The sequence below is a fragment of the Cucurbita maxima genome, unplaced genomic scaffold (genome assembly GCF_002738345.1).
Source record: "Cucurbita maxima cultivar Rimu unplaced genomic scaffold, Cmax_1.0 Cma_Scf00021, whole genome shotgun sequence".
Taxonomy (NCBI): domain Eukaryota; kingdom Viridiplantae; phylum Streptophyta; class Magnoliopsida; order Cucurbitales; family Cucurbitaceae; genus Cucurbita; species Cucurbita maxima.
Genome location: NW_019272037.1, coordinates 873,453 through 895,974, shown reverse-complemented (window position 1 = coordinate 895,974; position 22,522 = coordinate 873,453). Strand labels below are relative to the sequence as shown.

The 22,522-nt window shown below is 35.2% G+C and overlaps 2 protein-coding genes across 2 annotated transcripts; both read left to right on the top strand.

Moving 5' to 3' along the window:
- Window positions 1–12,823, top strand: LOC111495281 (obg-like ATPase 1). Its single transcript, XM_023145251.1, has 12 exons — window positions 1–230; window positions 686–853; window positions 2,848–2,971; window positions 3,247–3,338; window positions 3,946–4,044; window positions 4,239–4,352; window positions 6,703–6,767; window positions 8,904–9,023; window positions 9,722–9,797; window positions 11,735–11,827; window positions 12,044–12,094; window positions 12,514–12,823. The coding sequence occupies exons 1-12, from the start codon at window positions 144–146 to the stop codon at window positions 12,610–12,612; spliced, it is 1,188 nt and encodes a 395-aa protein (XP_023001019.1). The 5' UTR covers window positions 1–143; the 3' UTR covers window positions 12,613–12,823.
- Window positions 12,824–14,378: 1,555 nt separating this feature from the next.
- On the top strand, window positions 14,379–17,017 carry LOC111495161 (probable pectinesterase/pectinesterase inhibitor 46). Its single transcript, XM_023145061.1, has 2 exons — window positions 14,379–15,623; window positions 16,153–17,017. The coding sequence occupies exons 1-2, from the start codon at window positions 14,600–14,602 to the stop codon at window positions 16,827–16,829; spliced, it is 1,701 nt and encodes a 566-aa protein (XP_023000829.1). The 5' UTR covers window positions 14,379–14,599; the 3' UTR covers window positions 16,830–17,017.
- Window positions 17,018–22,522: the final 5,505 nt, after the last annotated feature.

Genomic DNA, 22,522 nt, shown 5'->3' with positions numbered 1-22,522 from the left:
TTATTAACGGCTGGGTTGGGATTTAGGCAATATTGCCAAAATTGACACAAGGCCTCCCTCTCGGCCGCTCACTGCGCCTTCTGAATCCGGCACCAAATCTCAGCTAGCCGATACGACCATATACTTTCGTCTCAGTATCAGCAATGCCTCCGAAAGCTTCGAAATCCAAGGAAGCTCCAGCTGAACGACCTATTCTTGGCCGTTTTTCTTCCCATCTCAAGATTGGAATTGTAGGTTCTTACTTCGAGCGTTTATTTCCTCGTGGATTCCCAGTTATGCATTGATTGGTTGCTTGGAATTGCCAAGGATGAAATTCCACTGGATTGTTTATTGTCTCGTTGGAATCTGTGGTTTTGTAATCCAGGATGCGAGTGCTAATTATGATTTTTCTGTTCTGTTACAAGATTACGCTTCTGATTTATAGTTTTTTTTTTAGTTTACGAAGTTGATTGTCTTTTTTTTTTTTTTTTCTTTTCTTTATAGACTTTATTTATTGATTAACTTTGGTTTTGATTGGTTTAGCGTTTGTTTGGAAGGTCTGTAAACTGACATCATTTTGCACTTCTGCGCTTAAAATTATGGATGGACCTGGCTTTTGATACTATGTACATTATTTTCTGAAGGCATAGCAATGTTGGTTATCCATCTGTACAATTCAGTGACTGGTGTTTGTTTGAGATTTCAGGTTGGATTGCCTAATGTTGGCAAATCTACTCTTTTCAACACACTCACAAAGTTGTCCATACCTGCTGAAAATTTCCCATTTTGCACCATTGAACCTAATGAAGCCAGAGTAAATGTGCCTGATGAGCGGTTTGAATGGCTTTGCAACTTATACAAACCGAAAAGCGAGGTTTGCTTACTGTTTTACAGCTATTATCAAAGGCACTTGTATAGCTCAACATTTCTTTAGATATTTTTTGTTGTTGTATCGGCTGTTAAAACTGTTTAATTGGTTCCATTTTAAGTCAGAGATGGAAAGTTATTTTTTATTTGGTTATTTCTAGTAGAACTGGAAGTGTATAGAAATCCAAGTGCTAGTAATGTTCAGTTCAATACTATCTTTCCATATGCATGTTGAACTCCAAAGCAGTAAATTAAATGCACAACCATTAATAGCGTTGTGATATAAGTTTGTCACTTCATACACTGTCCCATCGACTTCATTATTTTTTTTCAACCTTTTTTTTTGTGAAAAAAATATTCTTCTATAATGGTTATAATTAGGATTTTCACTTTATAAGATTTTATTGTGGTGTCAAAGTTTTGACAGAAATTTATGGAACATGAAATGTAAGTGCTAAAGTACAAACCCCATGCATAGGAAGACTTGCTATAGCATGGTAAGAGGTTTGCTAGTAGCCCTAGAGGAAGGCAAAAGTGTTTGACGGTTGATGATATTAAGGTGCATCAAATGATTTGCCCCATCCACTTTAATCTCATTTCTAGCTCTATTATTGTTTTCAAACTATCTTCTTGCCCCTAAGAATGATAGATTTTTAAAAGAAGTCCGTTCAGTATTTACATATTTTCAGTGGAAAAGACATGAAAAATACATGGGACTCATTATTGAATCTATAAAGTCAATGGACAGGGAAGAAAATGTTGCAATATGGGGTTTTGAAGGTGTAGAAAGGGGGTTGGATAAGTTTCCTAAGCATGATGAATAACTTCCATAGAAACCTAGAACCTCCACCTCTTCCGTTACCAACTTGCCTGCCTTGTTTAGTTTGTTCGACCATGTTAAATTATGATAGGGAAACATAAGATGTCTTGGCTCTCTTATCCTCCCTCTCCCCGTTTCGTTTTCGGCCCAGGAGGAGGGATTCCCGCTGTTGGAGTCCTTGTCATTCCACAAGTTTTTATTGTAGCTCTTTCTTCTAGTGCTTAACGAACTTTTTATCGATGGGTGGTTCTATTTTCTCCTCAGTTTGGAAGGTGAAAATTCCCAAGAGGTTGGAGTTCTTCATGTGTCTGGTGTTGCATGGAAGAGTTTACACCTTGATCAGATATCGACTAGAAGATCTTTAGTGCTTGGGTTGCTTTGTTGTATCTATGCAAGAGAGTGGCATAGGAACTAGATCATTTCATGTGGAAAAACAATAGAATGTGTAGAGAGTGTAGAGAGTGTCAGAGTTCTTATGACGATGTTTGGTCTCTTGATGTATTCTTTGTTTCTCTTTGGAATTTTGTTTCTAGGCTCTTTTGTGATTATTTGCTTGATCTTATTTCTCTTGGCTCAAGCCCTTTTTTGTAATTTGGCTCCTTTTTGTGGGTTTTTCCTTTTTTGTATGCCTGTGAATTCTTTCATTTTTTTCCTCAATGAAAGTCAATTTTTTTCACATAAAAAGTTGGATGAAGCCTCCTTGTGGGTGATCTCAGTCACAATTACTCTTCGTGAACCAAAATTGGGTTACTGTTAATGATTTGATTTTCTTATGAAAAATGAGATGCTACTCTTCATGAAGAAACCATGTCTATCCCCATTATGGTGGTTGGATTGAAGTTAGTGGCATTCATTTGGATTTATGAATTTGGGATTCTTTCAAAGCTTGATGAAGCTAGAGAAGGTTTTTTTTGAGGTTGTTAAAAGGGCTCAAAATAAGTAGCACTTTTCAAAACCCCTAGTCAATGTTGGAGGTAGTTTTGTGGGTTTCTTGCTGAGATTGGGATTTCTCAACCCTCTGTTCCAGCAGTTTGAAAGGGATCTGAAAAACTTGCTTATTAGCATTTATCATACAAACAAAATACTATTTTATTTTAAAGTAGTTCTATCATACTTTTGGCAATATAAATTTCAATTTTGAGTTTTGTGTTGCATCATTCTGAAGTAATCTTAATGTACAGGTTTCGGCATTTCTAGAAATCCATGACATTGCTGGACTGGTTCGAGGAGCTCATGAAGGACAAGGGTTGGGCAACAGTTTCTTATCGCACATCCGTGCTGTTGACGGCATTTTCCATGTTTTACGTAAGATGTCCACATCAACCGTGCCCTCTACTTTGAAGTTTTGTTGCTTGCTTTCAACTGATTACATTAAAATGATTGGTTTAACATTCTAGATGACGTCTCTCTCTTCCCTTTAATGATTTTTTTTTCTTTTGGTAACAATGAATTTTTTTTTGTGAGTACACATGTTGGCCCATGGATTGGTTTGATTTTCATGCACCATAAGCTTTTTCTTATGTTCTGTATTTTATATCTTCTTCTTCTTCTTCTCCCCCCCTCTCTTTCTCTTTCCCTAGGTGCATTTGAGGATGCAGATATTATTCATGTTGACGATACAGTGGATCCTGTTAGGGATTTAGAGGTTATCAGTGAAGAGCTACGTTTGAAGGTTTGCCTTATTTTTGCAATTCTGGTTCTCTTTTAAATTTCAATGTTGGATTGTAGCTTTTACTGGTTGAAGATTTTGAATAATCAAAATTTTCCAATTTAATGTCAAATTGAGAATAGTAAATGTTTTGCACTCTCAAGAATGAGATCTTTTAAAAAGTAAAACTAAATCTTTGGTCCTGCTTCTATTATATGATCACCTAGTAGAATGGCTGACGTTACATTTTCCACGGATCTATATGTTCGGTGTGCTCTAACATTAACTGGAAGATACTTGAATTACTTTGTCTCCTCTAAATCCAGTTATACAAAGTTACAGTGCCTGATAGTTCACTAAATGATAAAGTTTAACTGTTTCTTGTAATGTTTGCAATATATATATATATATATATATATATTTAGAGGAGGGAAAGGGGAGAGGTTCAGCTTACTTTCTTTAATTTTGGACATGTAAACCTTGCAGGGTATCTTAGGTGCTTTATGGCTTGGGACATTTTAGTGGAAAAAAGCCTTTTCCACTCATTTTTACTTGTTATTGTCATTATTTTCCACCCCTGATAGCACTTCTGAAATTGTTTTATTCATCTAAAATTTTATGTCCCACCTAGGATATTGAATTTATGAAAAATAAAATTGAGGATCTTGAGAAGAGCATGAAGAGAAGCAATGACAAGCAGTTGAAGATTGAACTCGAGTGCTGCCTAAAGGTGTGGTTTTCATATTTGGAATTCTGTTTTTGTTGTGATGTGTTTTTTCTTTATGTGCTTTTCTAGTCTAATGTACTTTTTTTGTACTCTTTACTATAACCAAGTCACTAATTGAAGGTTAATTGACTTTGATGAACAAAAACAGTAATATTAATGCTCAATGAACTAAATTGATGGTATAATTACATTTTCAGGTCAAGGCATCGCTTGAGGAAGGTAAAGATGTTCGGTTGGGTGATTGGAAAGCTGCTGATGTTGAGATTCTCAATACTTTTCAGTTGCTCACGGCCAAGCCTGTTGTTTATTTGGTAAGCCTTATCATGTTAACAAGTATCTCTGCTGTTATATTATATTTATTGGTTCTTTGTTGTCTATATATTGTTTACTTGTTGAACATATCATTTTCAATTCTTTCCATCTGTTGTATTGATTCAAGAATGGACGGCTTTCTCCAAATTTTGTGTCTCTTTGTTTTTTGTTTTTTATTTTTTATTTTTTTATTTTTAATGATGTCTTTTAGTCTTTATTATTCAAGTAAATATCCAAAATTTTAAAGTATATGTTTTGTGGAAGTAGATCACTGTTTTTCTTTTAAAATGTTGATCAACTATCACTCTTGGCAACATTCAAACTCAAAAGACTAGCCATTCCAGGGTCATTGAAAGGCTGGATGCTGTGGAGGAGGAAAGAGGACTTAGCCAAGTTAAAAAAGGAACCTTTAGGTCTCTTGCCAAGTTGTTAGAGGGAAGCCTTTGGTTTGGGCCTCCTCCAAGATCACTCAATCCTCGTAAAATAAAGCAGGTTGTTAGAGCGAAGCCCTTAGGCTTCCTCCCAAGGTCTATCAACTATTTTTTTAGGGTGGGTTTAGCTTATAGCCAAGTTTCATTCTTCCCTTTGGCTGCATGTTTGCTAAGAATTTTTTAGTTACTTTTAGGTCTTAACATTTTCAATCAGAGACCTATTTTGTAAAGTTTTTTTTGTCTTGTGTGGTTCATTTTGTTGGGTTATATTTTTTGTATGCCATTTGTTTTCCTTCATCTTTCTCATTAAAATTGTGGTTTTAATTTTTTTTTAAAGAAACAAAAGTAGCCTAGAAGTGATTTGAAAGGTCAGCTTCACAGTGTGGTTTCTAATTAAGTAATCGTTTGTAGGAGAGAATGCAAGTTTAAGTGGCTTGAGGGGGGTGAGAGTTAAGGTCCTTTCATAGATTTGCTTCATTCAGACAGCAAATCTTCTGTGACAGAATTGTAATGCAAGGAGTTTATTGATTTCTTTGCCACCATTTTCTTCAAGGACCCAGATCTGGGGTGCTCCCTTGAAATCTGATTTGGTGCCTATCTGTGCAAAAGAGCTTACAGCTTGTAAGACCTTTTCAAGCAAATGGAGTCTTGAAAGCTTTAAGGCCCACAACTTTAGCGCCGAGTTCTTTAAAAACAAAAAAGCACTTTCAAGTTTGATTTTTTAGAGATGTTTCATGATTCTTTTTCAGACTGGGTTCAACATACTAAAGCTAGTAAGACTGATTTGATTCCCAAGTGGTCTAATTCTTCTTAAGTCTCAGATTTCACATTCATTACCTAATGATTGGTATTTACAATGTCTTTGCTGAGGATTAGCAGTTATACAGGGATGATTTTTCCTCCTACTCTCTTTTTTGATCAAGCCTTTTACTGTCTGTTTTGTTCAATCAATTGCTAATAGACAAATTATTGATTCTATATTTGTAACTAATGACATGGTGGATGATTGGAAATGCACGAGAAGAAAAGGAGTGATTTTAATTGGATCTTAAGAATCTAGGATAACTTTGATTTTGGTAGAATGCTTGAGGCCAAAGTTTTCGTTGCTTGTTAGAGGAGGGGATGATCGAGTGTATCAAATGCTTACTCTAGTATTATCAATGGCTGGTTGATAAGCTTGGACTTGATCATCCACTTCCTCCAAGTAGCAATGGCCGGTAGATATCATGCATCTCCACTTATTTATCAAATCCTTACGAGCCAATAGATTTAGCTAAGTCACCTTATTTTTACCAAATATTTCTCTCTGTTTTCTTTATTATCATTATTATTTTATTTTGGGGAATTAATGGCCATATTATTATTATCAATGGCTGGTAGATGACAATGCCTTCTATCAATTATTTATTCGGTTGTCCACCTTTTTTTGAGATTAGATTTCTTAGATTAACTTTAAAGTTGTTTCTAAGATACTGCAATATTTCTTTAAAGAGTAACAGATACTTCAAGACGTGGATGGATCAGACAACCCAAATAGAATATGAAATTGATGAGCAGATCATAGAAATTCCATAAAATAAAGCCTATCCCTTCAAATCCAACTGCATGATACAAGACATAAAGTCTTCTGTGCCAGATCAAATTTTATTTTTGTCACGAGGTTGAACCTTCTAAACCAATAATATTGGATGAGATGACTACAATGCAATTAGATAGTTGCTCGATTTTTTATGTCTGAAGTCAATTAAGGACCTGTGAAAATAATTGTTTTTTTCTGATTGAATATTCAGTAGTTGTCCACAGCATAACTTATTGATAAACTTGTGCACGATCTGTTTTCTACTTCTATAATTTCTCCTAACTTTTTTTTATTTGACCTGAATGATATTTCTATTGTGCTCATATTTACATTTTATAGGTTAACATGACAGAGAGAGATTACCAAAGAAAAAAGAATAAATTTCTCCCCAAGATTCATGCCTGGTTCGTAATCTATATTTCGCTTTATATATCCTTTCTCATTTCCTACTATCAGCCTCGTTGTGTGTCTTTGTTTTTATGCATGAAAATATTTGGACTGTTACATAAACTTATCGTAGAAAAAATTATCTTTTTGGTTCTCGAGATTTGAGTAACAGGTCTATTTAGTACTTCAGTTTCAAAAGCTTAAACTTTCATCCCTAAGGTTTAGGAAATAGTTTATTTTAGTCATATGAGTGATAGTCAACTTAACAGGAGAGTGAAATGACATATTTTATAATAAAATAAGTGGCTTGACTATTTAAAAGAAACGAAAAGAAAAAACTCTCTTTCACTCTCGCTCCTCCTCACTTCCCTTCTCCCACCTCCATTGCCCCCTCCCCTTTAGCTCTCTCATCTTCCGCAAGCAACGTTCAATAATGGTGAAACCCATGACGTCGCCTTCATATATTCTTTTGTCCTGCACCATTTTCTCTCTCTTCTAGTTCTCTCTTGCTTCGAGGCATGAATGAAAACAACTCTCTCTTTCACTCTCGCTCCTCCCCACTTCCCCTCTCCCCCTCCATCGCCCCCTCCCCTTTAACTCTCTCATCTCCAGTGAGCATGTTCAATAATGGTGAAACCCATGACGTCGCCTTCACATCTCCTTTCGTCCTGCACCATCTTCCCTCTCTTCCAGCTCTCCTCTCTCTCTCTCGCTTCGAGGTATGAATGGAAAAAACTCTCTTTCACTCTCGCTCCTCCCCACTTTCCCTCTCCCCCTCCCCTTTAGCTGTCTCCTCTCCAGCGAGCAATGTTCAATAATGGTGAAACCCATGACGTCGCCTTCACATATCCTTTTGTTCTGCACCAATTTCCCTCTCTTTTAGTTCTCTCTCTCGCTTCGAGGCATGAATGGAAATCATTGTTACGATCATCATCCTAGTTAAGCAAACACATTAGGTACATTGCTAAACGAGGCCTTGATTAAAGTGATCGTCCTATTGAAAATGGCAATAAGAAAACCCATATAAGCATCAGATGCCCCACCTCCAAAAAATATGTGGAAATGTGGGTAGAGGGGAAAAGAAAAGGAAGGTCCAGACGGAAACTGGAAAACAGAGCAATTAGCAAAACCCAAGTGGAGAAGAGAGATCTTTGTCATGGGTAAGTGAAACAGGGTAAGATTGAAGCATTGAAGAAACAAAGAAGAAGAAAATGATGAGGTCCATGTGGAGCTTCTGACATTGAAGGGTCATTTCTCAACAAAAAAAAAAAAAAAAACCATGAGGGCTGGAAGAGAGGGAAAAACGTGAGAGGGAGAGGGTTGGAAGAGAAGGAAAATGGTGAAGGAGAAGGGGATTGTGAATATTTTATTACAGAATAGGTCGTGTCATTATTCTGTTAAGTTGCTATGGGTCATAGTACTAAAATGAACTATCTCCTAAACTTTATGGATGAAAGGGTAAGATTTTGAAATCTAGGGACTAAATAGACAGACCTATACCCAAACTTTATAATCCAAAAACAAGATTTTTCCTTTAATTTTTAGGGAGAAATTTGCTTGATTTTCTGCGTTAATGTGCACATTGTGCGCACAAGATATTTCCTGATAATTGGCAACAAGATTAGAAAAATATTGTTCTAGGTCTAGTTTTAATATGCTCAATGTTATATTTGTTGATTGTGCAGTTTCAAGCTTGGTATTCTATCAGCGGGATTTCTTATCCAATTAGTTTTCCGTCTATATTATATGATTATCTTTTTATCGTTTTATTTCTCCTTCCAATAAAACAGTCTTGTACGTGCTGTGTCTTGTGTTCACTTGCTCAATATTATGCTTATCATTTTTTATTTTTTTTTTGTATTCTATAACTAGAAGTTCTTTTTCCTGTTCTATTTAAAGATTTACTTTTTTTAATTAATTATCCATCATCCAATACATTTTCTATTTATTTATTAAAACAAAAAAAAAACATGTGCTATTTATGGATTGGATTGTATACGAAAGCAATCTTGGTTTATGTTCATGTACATTTGATTGCTTCAATCTTCTCTCCTCCCATGATGAAGCTATTTGCAATTAAATTTTAACGGTCTTCAAAGTTCAACTGGAATTTGCTTGTTACAAATAATCAAGCAATCCTTTCCTAAAAACAGGGTGCAGGAACACGGTGGTGAAACAATTATTCCTTTCAGTGGTGTGTTAGAAAGAAATCTTGCGGATATGTCATCCCCAGATGAAGTAGAAAAGTATTGTGAAGAGAACAAGGTTCAAAGGTGAGTTTCCAGTCTTGGCTTTTGTAGTACTAAGGACTTGAGGGGTTAAAATAAAAGATAAAGGAGTTGCAAGAAATAAAATAATTTAGTTCTATAGTTACAAGCATGGCATTGACCTTAATATTTTATAAATGTATATTCAATAATTATTAAATGTTATGTAATGAATTATTGAATTACAAAAAATAATACCCGGTGTCAAATGCCTTGTTTTTTTTTTTTTTTTTTCAAGGAACAAGATGAGCTGTCAATTTTCTTGTTTCTAGAAAAAATATATGTAAAAGAAAAAAACCTCCAAGTTGTAGGCTAGCGTAGATATGGCCTTTAAATTACAAGATATAGCTGATTCCCTAATAAAAGCATAAAAACATAGATATCTTGTTTGATGGATGAAGTACACAAATATATTCAATCGTGTACTTGATTGGCATGCATGGAAAAGTACTACTGGTTCTAGTTCATGCTGCAGTGAATGTTTATTTTCAAACTAACTCATCTACTCTAGTTAAATTGCTTTTCCACATACATATTATGTTGGTATGTAATGTGAAGATCCATGCCAACAAGAATGTAATTGAGGAAGGAGAAAGAAAAGCCTACCCAACCATATGACTAAACAGTGTTACTTTCACAACAATTTTGAAGCTTCACAATATATAATAATAATTTGATACATAAAATGGTTAACTTTGTTACAGTGGCCTTCCAAAGATCATAAAGACTGGTTTCTCGGCAATCAATCTCATATACTTCTTCACTGCTGGTCCTGATGAGGTAAATGCGTATCATAATTATTTACATGTATATATGCACTTTATTCTTTTACATATCAATAGTTGTTCTAATACGTATATTTTAACCGTTTCTTGCCTTTGATGCCTGTTAAATTGTTTTCTGAGGATTGGTAGTTAGTATGATATTAGAGCCATAGGAGTAAACGCTAAAGAAGCCTGCATTCTCTCTGCTGAATATGACGGCATTTTAGTTATCCAAATTATGGAAATTATTTATTTCTGATCTTGTACAGGGTTAAATTTATCCTTCGGTAAGCTTTCCTCATTAGGTCTACATCTGTATCTTTAATCATTTCTTATTTTTAACTTTGATTTTCACTACCCCCTATCAGATAGGGAAGTTTTGGTAGAGGTGCATCTTTGTTTGGGTAGTGGAGATATTCGTTTTTGGACGCCCGATTTCTCTAATGAATTTTCTTGTCGTTCTTACCTCCTCCTCTTTGGTGCCCATAGAAACACATAGAAACCCTATATTTTCCTTGTTATGGAAGATATAAGTCTCTTTGCTTGTCTGGCTTTACATGGGACTGTTAACCCTATGGACCGCGTTTAAAACACATCTTATTTTTGCTTGCTTTGGCTGTAGTAGTGTATTCTTTGCAGGGAGGCACCTGAGGATTGAGATGCAAGCTGGCACTCTCGATTAAAACTCCTTTTCGGGGACATTTGGTGTGTGCATGATTGATAATATGATGGTCATCTAATGGTGGAGGAGGTCTTACTCTATCTGCCTTCTGAAATTAGGGTTGTATCCTTTGGCTGGCTGTTATTTTCTTTCTATCTATTTTATGCAGCCGCTAGAGAGAAATGAGTGAGGGGTTGAGAGGTCATTGGAAGAGGTGTGGTCCCTTGCCAAGTTTAATGCTTCTCTTATCTACTTCAAAAAACTTCTGTAGTTATCCTCTTGGTCTTATTATTTTAGATTGGGGACATTTTTTTTTTATCTTGTTAGGTGTTTAGGTGCTGTTTTGGGCTTCCGCTTTTTGGGCTTCCGCTTTTTGGGCATTATTTTTGTATGCCCCAATTTGCATCCTTTCATTTATTCTTAACGAAAGCATGATTTCTATAATAATAACTCTGGTCAAGTAGAGGGATGGTAGTAATGAGTTATGATGTATGGTATTTATTTTATGATGTAGTTGTCTCCCACACCTTTCAAATGAGTTTCCAAGTTTATAACTAGGACTAACTAATTCCTAGGGATGAAAACTAGATATATTCTGTCAGTTTTGGAAATTTATGGGATGGTAGTAATGAGTTATGATATATCGTATTTATTTTATGATGTACTCTCCCACGCCTTTCAAATGAGTTTCCAAAGTCATAACTAGGACTAGCTAAATCCTAGTAATAAAAACTATAGATTCTGTCAGTTTTGGAAATGTATTTACTGAAATGATTGGTTCCTTATATAGAATGAAATAGACAACCAAACCAAAAGTTTTGAAAGATCTAATTCAATTAACCCCGATTTGTTCAGTTCGTCTAACACTGGATGAGTTCTATGTTTCTGTACTTGTTTTCACATCTCACCTTTTCCTTTTAACTAGTTTTCTCAGCGTCCAAATTGTAATCACAATTCAGAAACTTCAATCGAATTTGACTATTTTTTTTTTGTTCTATTTAATTTGGTCGAAATACTAATTTAACCATAATTCATTTCCAGAACTTAAAACTAAAAACTATACCCATTCAGTTTTGATTTAGATTTAGCACTTCCCAAGTTACTCCCCATTAATGGTCGTATTTACTATTTATTAAATTTCTTCAATATATTCAATGTAGAATACCTTCAGTTTGTTTCCTTTGATTTTTGCAAATGTCTGAAATTGTGATTGTTTGCTGTCTAAGTCTCCTATTTATTACTGTTGTAACTGTTGGCTTGATCCAATGATGAATATATGTGTACCTTTGCAGGTGAAATGCTGGCAAATTAGACGACAGACAAAGGCTCCTCAAGCTGCAGGAACAATTCATACTGATTTTGAGAAAGGCTTCATTTGTGCTGAGGTTATTCTGAGCCTTTCATAAGTTTATATTTAAACAATTTTAGTTGCAGTCCGTCAGTAAACAGAGCCCTCATGTTTAGGCCGAGTGATTGTTAGATCGATTAGGCCTTTTGACCTTTTTCATGCTTATGTTGGCTTTTGATATTTTATTATTATCATTTTTTTATAATCTTGAAATTTTTGTAGGATGTTATCCTAATTTTTATGTTGGTTTTAGGTTATGAAATTTGAGGATCTCAAGGAACTTGGCAGCGAGACGGCAGTCAAGGTATATATATTCAATCGTGATTCTTGCTGTATTAGAATTTGGATTTAAGAAAAGCGTTAATTTTAAACCCGTTTCTGATAATTGAGAATATTATAAAAATATAATTAATCATCCACAAATTATTTCCATATTTAACAACCTACAAGATGCAGCATTATCATTTTTATACTTATTTTTCTTCTTTGTTTTGAGTTAAAATATGGTGGTTGATTCAAACTTTTGATCTCTTGATCGAGGGTGTATGATATTTTAATCAATTAAGCTTGTTGTTCAGTTCATCTGCATTGAAATTGTATTAGGACTCCGTCTCTGATCTAAATATGTTCCAATCCTAGCTACCGGCCCGATGACATATCCCTTGTTATTTTATTTGTAGCACGGGGACTAAAACTCTTTTACCTCTCATCCTTCTTTTACAGGCTGCTGGAAAATACAAACAAGAGGGAAAGACTTACGTGGTCCAAGATGGAGACATTATATTCTTCAAATTCAATGTTTCCGGAGGTGGCAAAAAATGAGTCCCATATAACGTAATATCGATCCTCTGTACTCTCTTTTATTTATTAGATTTCTCGAGGTCCCCTGTTTCTTTTTTTGGTTATGTTAATGTCTTACTGAAATCAACCCTGAATTTTGGACTTAGTAGCCTGTTTGAGCGTTGCTATAAAGAAATTCCTCTGTTTCTAAGTTAAATTTATAGAAACCTTGCTTGATATTTACTGTTCTTCACATTTCTCCTCATATCAACATTGCAGTATATAAACAAAACCGTATGTCATCTTTCCATCTCTTGATTTTTCTTCTCCTAATCTTTTTTCCCCCTTTCCCGTTTTATTGAAATGATATGTTCAGAACAAGAAGTTTGATGTTGGCAGATTCCGAGTTGGTTGTTTGAATTGATTCGAGTCGAGAAAATACAGTGGCTTGATCCTTTCGAATGTCGTCGCCACCCATGTCATATTCTTGGCTTAAATAGTCGAGGAATGAAAAGGAAGAAAATTTAAATTAAACTGCCTTGAAACTTATACTTCCAAGCTTTTTACAAGAACTACTATTCAAGTTCAGCGTAATACCAAAAACTCTTAATGTCTCCAAGGTTTGGGCGTTCGGGTGGGTGTGGGTGCTTTGGGTACGTTTTTTTGATTCTATTAGCAGATGTTTTGTAAGTAATACCTCTTTTCTTTTTTTCTATCAACTTTTGTTTGACAATCTGTTACAAGCTTTCAATAAGATTATTGTTCGAGATAAATTCATGATGTACTAGAAAAAAGATTCTAATTAGTACATACAACTCGCTATAAACGTGGATTACTCTCATTTTCTTATTATTACTTTTTTCCATGGAAGACCGTGTTAGATTCATAGGAGCAAAGCCTCTTACTCGTGGCCCCTTCTGATATATCCCTTTACCATTCCAAAGTTCTAAACTATTTGTCTCAATTGTTTATTTAGAACTATGAACATAAAATCCATTAATCATCAATTTGCTATATAATAAATCAACCTTTCCTCCATAATCTTTATTTTTGTATATTTTGAATTAGCATATAAAATTTTAATTATTTCGTGACACCCACCACCCCTACAAAACAAACACTAAAGGTTGACCAGTGCTTTGTTTAGCTGATTTTTAATTCTGCATTACTTCCTCCCTCGGTTATAATTTCATTTCAAGTTCTTCTTCTGACTTTTTTTATTATTTATTTATTTATTTATTTATTTATTTTTATAATACTAATCATTCAATATCGGTGGAAATTAGCCCATTGCTGAAAGCAAGAAGTCAATGACAAGTTCAGTGTGAGATCCCACGTTAAGACGTGAAAACTTCTTCCTAGCAGACACGTTTTAAAAACTTTGAAGGGAACCCCGAAAGGGAAAGTCTAGAGAGGACAATTAAGGTGTGGAAACCTCTTCCTAGTAGACACGTTTTAAAAACTTTGAGAGGAAAGCCCGGAAGGGAAAGTTTAGAGAGAACAATTAAGGTATGGAAACCTTTCCCTACCATACACGTTTTAAAAACTTTGAAGAGAAGTTCGGAAGGGAAAGTCTAGAGAAGACAATATTTGCTAGTGCCCAAAAGGAAAAGCTAAGAGATAACAACATCTTCTAGCGGTAGCTTGAGCTATTAACGAAGAAAAAATTTGAACAAATTTTGGGGGAGAGAGAGAGAACGACAGAGAAGAAGATTTGTATATATATATATTATAATTATGATGCGAAGGGAAAAAAAATGAACAAATTATTAGGTTCATTGATATCATGCTGCAACGTGAGATGCAGTTCTCTAAACCGTGTATGAACTTTGAAACTACAAACAAGACAAATTAAGCATAGCCATTGCAATGCTCTAGTGCCTTGCACGTCAAACCGTGTTAAGTTCTTCACTCAAATTTGCTCTCTCTCTATATATTGTTCTACAAAATCCCCACCTTCCCATCTTACCAAAAGCGTTTAATCCATACAACAACTCGAGGAAATAGCAGCAGCAACAGCAGCAACAACATGTCTCTCCTCAGACCTTACGGTAAGGTCGATGAATCCGATCAAATGAGGCTCGACGCTAGCCGGAGAACTCGGAAGAGGGTTATTGTCATTGTCTTGTCCTCTGTTGTTCTTGTTGGTGTTGTTGTTGCTGTTGTGTTCGGGACTAGAAATAGTTCCAAGAACGACGAGAGTGACAATCACAATGAGGCTCTTTCAACTTCGATAAAAGCAGTTTGTGATGAGACTTTGTATCCCGATACTTGTAACAATGCTTTTGGTCCTTTAGCTAACTCGAGCCACCTCGACCCTGGTCAAATAGCCAAGTTTTCGGTTCAACTCGCGCTTAGTGAACTGTCGCGAGTGGCTGATTACCTTTTGGAGCATGCCATTACCAATTCAACTGATAATAAGACCATATTAGCTTTGAGAGGTTGTCATGAACTTTTGGACTTGGCAATGGATCATCTAAATGATTCATTATCATCAAGTGAGATTACAATGCTGAAAGCTGTGGATGATTTGAAAACATGGCTAAGTTCAGCAGCTACTTATCAGCAAACTTGCATCGACGGGCTCGAGGAAGTCGATCTCGCTTTGATGAATGTCATTGCAAATTACTTGAAGAACTCTACTGAAATGACCAGCAATGGCCTTGCCATTGTGTCCTTCTTTTCGAAGCTAACGGATTCTTTCAGTCTACGACGATTGATGAGTTATGAAGATCGACATAGCAATGGAGATTGGGCGCGCCCGATACTCCGGAAGCTAGCTCAAAAGGATCTCCGTAAGCAGGCCGACATCGTCGTAGCGAAAGACAAATCGGGGAAGTACAAAACAATCACTGAAGCTCTCAAGGCTGTTCGTGATAAGAGCAAGAAGAGAACTGTGATCTATGTGAAGAAAGGAGTTTACAAGGAGAATGTTGAAGTTGTGAAGAACAAATGGAATGTAGTGATGATTGGCGATGGAATGACTTCAACCACTGTAACTGGCAAGCTCAACTTCATAGATGGGACGCCAACATTTTCTACTGCAACATTTGGTAACATTTTCTACGCTACATTGACTAATTTAGGGAATGATCATGGGTTTATAAGTAAGGAATACATCTTCATTGGTACGAGGTCTTTTGGGGAAGCCCAAAGTAAAGTCACGAGAGCTTATGCTTAAAGTGGACAATATCATACCATTGTGGAGGGTCGTGATTCCTAACATGGTATCAAAGCTATGCCCTTAACTTAGCTATGTCAATAGAATCTTCAAATGTCGAACAAAGAATTGTGCACCTTGAAGGTGTAGTCAAAAGTGACTAATGTGTCGAACAAAGGGTGTACTTTGTTTGAGAACTCTAGAAAAGGAGTTGAGCCTTGATTAAGGAGAAGCTGTTCGATAGGTACATAGAACTTAGGGGAGGCTCTATGGTATACTTTGTTCGAGGGGAGCATTGGTATGAGGGAAACTTAAAGTAAAGCTAAAGCTTAGGCTCAAAGTGGACAATATCATACCTGTGTGGAGAGTCGTGATTCCTAACAAGCTTAGTATCTAACAATGTTTTGTGTTTTTTTGTGCAGCTGCAAAGGGAAAAGGCTTCATTGCCATAGACATGGGATTTGAGAACACGGCTGGGCCAAGCAAACACCAAGCGGTTGCTCTGATGTCGACGTCGGACCAATCGATCTTCTACCGCTGCCAAATGAATGCATACCAAGACACTCTCTATGCACACTCGAACCGTCAATTCTACCGTGACTGCAAGGTTTATGGCACGGTCGATTTCATCTTTGGAAACTCAGCAGTAGTCCTACAAAACTGCAAAATTGCACCAAAGTTACCTCTTTTAGGCCAAAAGAACACAATCACTGCTCAAGGCCGGTTTGATCCTAATCAACACACTGGCATTTCAATACAACACTCTTCAATCCAACCGTTCGAAAACTTAAAAACTACCCAAACTTACCTCGGTCGTCCATGGAAGAACTACTCGACGACCGTGTTTATGCAGAACAATTTCGGTAGCTTGATTCACCCAACTGGGTGGCTGCCATGGGTTGGAACATCAGCACCAGACACCATTTTCTATGCTGAGTTTCAAAACAAAGGCCCTGGTTCTTCCACAGCCAACAGAGTCAAATGGAAAGGTTTGAAGAATATTGACACCAAAACTGCCAAGAAATTCACTGTTTCCTCTTTCATTGATGGTAAAGATTGGATCTCAAAGGCTCAAGTTCCCTTCAATGCCACCCTTTGATTTTCATTCTCATTTCATGGAGTTCCACTAAATGCTTCTGTCTTCAAATTCTGTTGTTTCATATTGTTTACTTCTCTTTTAACCATTTGATTGATTGATATTGTGATAAGAACATATACTGAGAAAGCTCTGTCCACTTTTTGGGCTTGAATTTGACACTTTTAATGTTTATGCGGTCTTTTAAGTTGCATTCAAAGTGTAATTCTCTTATCAGCTCCCTTCAAAATATCAAGATGTTTAAACAAACCATGGAAACAAATTGTCTTGATGTAGTAGCTTCCTTTCGGACTTCATCAGCGACACCCGGGTAGACTCGCAACGTTAAAACTCACATTCGAGTAGTGCTAGGTGTCATAGTCATGCTCGTCTAGGGCGTTTTGCCATGCTAAACCCTTTATTTGATTTCTGTTTGTATGACTGTTCGATGAAACCATGTCTAGGGTTACCATATATGAATTGCCTTAAAATGTATTATAGGGGGTGCGACTTGTCAATCAATTCTCCTTACTTGGATTTTATATGACTGTTCGATGAAACTATGTCTAGGCTTGCGAGATTGGAATTGCCTCAAAATGTACTAGAGGTGATGTGATTAGTTGTCAAATTCTCCAAATATATATATGCTAAGTCATTGAGGTAGTTTTTTTCGCTTATAGCCTAAAAATTGCTTTCAAACTATCTTTTGAAAATCTCTCTGCCCCGTTTTCTAAAACTTTCCTCTCAAAACGGGGCTAGAAGTTTGAGCATACGTCATCGGGCTGTAGACGACGTGATTCTAAATTGGCTCGACTCACTTAATGCTGCACAATCTCCAATCCGCTGCCAAGAACATTGCGATTGTGACACTAAGCCCCACACGCTCTAATACTAAGTCATTATTGGATCGAAGTAGTATAAAATTGAAAACAAGGGAGTTTATGTTACCTTGTTTATATGGTTAGATCCTCTATTTATACCGGTCTTTAACCGTATGAGTCAATAAACAACTTCCAGTAAAGACTGGTACGATTCAATTCAATATTTTGTTCGTTCGGATTTGATTGTGTCATAGCTCTATAATTCGGATTAGGTTTATCGTTGGATGAACTGCATTGCTGATATTGACCCTAAAAAAGAAACGATAGGTACAGCTAGTCCGTGAACAGCCAACCATCGCACTGTAAAAATAGGATAAGTTTTATCGATAGTCATTTGTTCCTCCTAAAAAGATCTACTAAATTCATCGAGTTGTTCCAAATAATCAAAACGGCCTGTTATTAATGGAATTCCTTGTCGCTCTCTGTAAAATACTCATTTGGACAAGAGCTTCCAAAAACACCGTAAGCTAAACCCGTGCTGACGAATAACCAACCTGCAATGAATAGAGAAGGTGACTTAGGAAACAAAAGTTATTAACTCGTTCAGGGTTTAGGGTTTAGGGTTTAGGGTTTAGGGTTTAGGTCTATTATTGAAAAATATAGTGCTTAAGTTTGTTCGTTTCTTCTATTCTAAGAAACTCTCCTCTCCATTTGTTCTTTTTTATTCATTTATTTGTTTCGATAGGTTTGGATAGAACCAACCCTACAACCATGGTCCCTCTGTGATGGGCAGTGGCCCAATGGGCTTTCCCAATGGGCTTTCCCAATGGGCTTGGCGGCTGGGCCCACGAGACTAGTTGAAAAAGGCTGTAAGATTAGGAACAGAAATGGAAAATTTTAATATTAAATAATAAAATATATCTTTATTGTTGAAAAAATATAAAAACCTAAGATTTAGTAAATGACCAAAATGCCCCGAATAAGAATAATTTTTCATTTCAGGAGATCCGTACTAATCATTAAACATTTTGGGTTGACTTGTTGTGAGAATTATATAAAAAAAAATTGAAAAAGAGAGAGAAAGAGACTTTCATTATGCATTGGAATGATATATACTTTTTTAATGAAAAGTATTGATGCCTATTTTAAAAGCTATTATATGTCTTCACACGATGCTGAAAGTAGGTTGAGTTTGATTATTCCGTTTGTAATATCTCGAAATTTAGTCGTATGCTACATGTTTGGACACTGTGTTCTTAAAATAGATATAAGCGTCGATGTGTATGAAAGTGATGTATCTCTAGATGATGCACGTTTGGATTTTGTGTTCCTAAAAGTGATATAAGGTCGATGTGTATGAAAGTGATGCATCTCGAAATGATGCAGGTTTGGGCTTTATGTGGCCTAAAAGTGATATAGGGTCAATGTGTATGGAAGTGATGCATCTCAAAATGATGCACGTTTGGGTTTTGTGTGGCCTAAAAGTGATATAGGATCGATGTGTATGAGAGTGAGCGTCTCGAAATGATGCACGTTTGGGCTCTGTGTGGCGTAAAAGTGATATAGGATCGATGTGTATGAGAGTGATGCGTCTCGAAATGATGCACGTTTGGGCTCTGTGTAGCCTAAAAGTTATATAGGGTCGATGTGTATGAAAGTGATGAATTTCAAAATGATACACATTTGGGCTCTATGTTCTAAGAGTGATATAAGGTCGATGTGTATGGAAGTGATGCATCTCGAAATGATGCACGTTTGGGCTTTGTGTGGCCTAAAAGTGATATATGGTCGATGTGTATGAAAGTGATGAATCTCTAAATGATGCACGTTTGGGCTCTATGTGGCCTAAAAGTGATATAGGATCGATGTGTATGAAAGTGATGAATCTCTAAATGATGCACGTTTGGGCTCTATGTGGCCTAAAAGTGATATAGGGTCGATGTGTATGAAAGTGATGAATCTCTAAATGATGCACGTTTAGGCTCTATGTTCCTAAAAGTGATACATGATCGATGTGTATGAAAGTGATGCACCCCTAAATGATGCACGTTTGAACTTATATTCCTAAAACTAATCCAAGATCGATGTGTATGAAATTGATGCATCTCTAGATAATACACGTTTGGAGCTCTATGTTCCTAAAAATGCTATAGAATTGATGTGTACGAAAATGTTGAATCCGTAAGTAATGCACTTTTGGGCTCTATGTTCATAAAACTTTGAAAGGATATTGGTATTAGATAATAATTTTAAAATTTAATGAAACAAAGACTAAAATAAACATTTAAAAGTAATAATAGTAATTTTAAATTTTGAAATGGTCATTTATTAGTCTTACTTTTAATTTAATTTCTAAAAAATATTTAAACAAAAGAAAAAAAAATATATAAATATTATATTTATTATTTATGTTTGAAAGGGGCTTTTGCCGTGTGGGTAATGGCTTTATTAAAAACAAGCCGACAGCTTTGTAAAAGAAGGGGTCTCCACACTTTAGCTTTACACCCAAACCCACCATTTGGTGGAATATTCCATACATTGCCAAATTCACTTCTAATATTTATAATACCTACCCACTTTCCTTTTTATTTCTTTCTTTTTTGTCATTCATGTTATTATATAAAACGAGAAGAAACGGGTTCCATCGTTTAAACTATGGGCCAGAATTCTATTGAGATTCAGCTTAAACACGGTGTAGAATCCCTGTTTAAACATAAAACGAAGGAGGGAGTAAGGAAAGATTTCACTACGTTAGCTTAATTGAGATGAAAATGAGGATCGTATCCTGTACCTCGACCCTACCCAAATCCTCAAATATTGTCCTCTTTAAGTTTTACCTTTCGGGCTTCCCCTCAAAGCTTTAAAACGCGTCTGTTAGGAGAAGGTTTTCACACCCTTATAAATTTTAAATACAACAAACCAGTTGTAGCTGACGCCTTATCCACAATCACGATATTACATAATAGAAGGCCAAAACGGTCTTTTAACCATTTTTAATTTCCTTTAGATTATCAAATTATTGTCTCTAAATCAAATTTATTCCAAAAATATTTTTATATTACACGTAATATAACAATTTGTCACTACCTTTATTGTTTTTGGCTTTTAATATAAAAGTTGGTCCCAAATGTTTTTTAATTGAGTTTTTATTCTTTAACATTGACAAGTGGATATATTTCAACCAAATATTTTAATTCAAAATAAAATCATTAAATTAGTTTGTTAATGTAAATATGACGTAATATTAAAAAAATTAGAAACATAAAGCGTTATATAATAATTAAATGTGAAAATTTACTTGTGGGTTATTTACATATGAATAAAGATTGTGAGTTTCTCAAGATAAATTCAGCACCCGATATCGAGTGAGGTAAGACAACTCGAAAACGTTCTTCCATTTATTTACTATTTTAACGTTCGAAATAAAATTTCTAGTACCTCGATATCACGTTCTACTTTAATTTTGATACAATATCCACCCCTGAAAAATGTGAATAGATCTGAAAATATTATTAAAACAATACAGAGTTAAAAATGAGAAATAGAATTGAGATGAAATGTTCAATTATATTCACAATATTAACTGATACCTAGAAAATCTAAACTAAGTAGATTTTGTGAATAAAATAAAATATATTACTAATTAAATCATAAAAAAATTAATAATTACGAATATCTAAAATATATTTTATAATTAATATATTCTCTAAATATTAATTAATTATTTTGAGTGAACCACTTTATTTTCTAATGTTTATACATACCACAGCCCATGATGTAAATGGACAGTAAAGACAAATTAGTCTACGTGTCTCATTATAACTGGTTGAAGGTGGGTCCCAATTTTCAGTCTACAATTATATTTTGCACCTACTTCACCTCTCTCCTGTCTGGACCAATGGGAATGAGTCAGCAAAGAAGACATAGTCAAAAGGCACTAGTGGGTCCCACCATCCTCCATGGCACTTCTTTTACAATAAATGCCGACAATAATTCGTGAAAATATATATTTACCAATAATTAATTTGGAAGAAAAATAATATTAAAAAAAAAAATATATATATATATATATATAAAATCAAATTTAGATAATAAATGATTTTTGTCATTAAAAAAGACATTTTTTTGGAAGTGTTATTTTCATGCATTAAATAAATACATTACTATATTTACATTATTACTTTTTGAAGCATCATTAATCACATCCCCAATTTTTCAATCATTATAGTTTCAAAATTTCGTATAATATTAATTCAAACTCGTCTTATGTATAAAAGTCAAACTATAATTTATAATCCATCTTCATTACTTGATGACCTCGACATCCCATGCATCTTTTACAACACTTAATTCCGTTGCATCTCTCGTTTATCTCCCTATCGATCGAGAATCTTTTCTTTCCTTTCCACTCTACTTTTCTAAGAAAATCCTGATCCAGCTCCCGTTTGAGAGCCAAAACTTGTTAGATCGTGGAATCAAAATCCGAGTAAGATAATTCCCGATAAAGGATTTTGACATGACAATGTTACCCATTTATCTGTAAGTGCTTCTTGGTATCATTTTATGACCTAACATTCTCGTACATCTTGTGTAACATGTCCAAGAGCGAAGACTATCACTACAGGCTAACATGGGTCTTTTTCACACGTTTTTATCTTCACTTGCATGCTTCTTATGAAAATTATATCCAAATTGCAAGATTCCAGTGGTCAATTGTTATTTAATTGTTCTTTTTTATTTACGGTCCATCTTTAGCTCAATTTGTCGTCCATTCATCCCAACATGCACAAGATTTTCGAAATTGACATTAGTAGAATCTATCCCCTTCCACAATACTATTGGTGTTACTTTCATCCTTCATACGACGATTGACAAAAAAAAAAAAAAAAAAAAAAA

Excerpts from the sequence above, each read along its gene's own strand:
- LOC111495281 (XM_023145251.1), top strand. The coding sequence starts at position 144 with ATGCCTCCGAAAGCTTCGAAATCCAAGGAAGCTCCAGCTGAACGACCT. Across the intron at positions 4,045-4,238 it reads AACTCGAGTGCTGCCTAAAG|GTCAAGGCATCGCTTGAGGA; the intron begins GTGTGGTTTTCA and ends TTACATTTTCAG. Across the intron at positions 11,828-12,043 it reads AAGGCTTCATTTGTGCTGAG|GTTATGAAATTTGAGGATCT; the intron begins GTTATTCTGAGC and ends TGTTGGTTTTAG.
- LOC111495161 (XM_023145061.1), top strand. The coding sequence starts at position 14,600 with ATGTCTCTCCTCAGACCTTACGGTAAGGTCGATGAATCCGATCAAATG. Across the intron at positions 15,624-16,152 it reads ATTTTCTACTGCAACATTTG|CTGCAAAGGGAAAAGGCTTC; the intron begins GTAACATTTTCT and ends TTTTTTGTGCAG.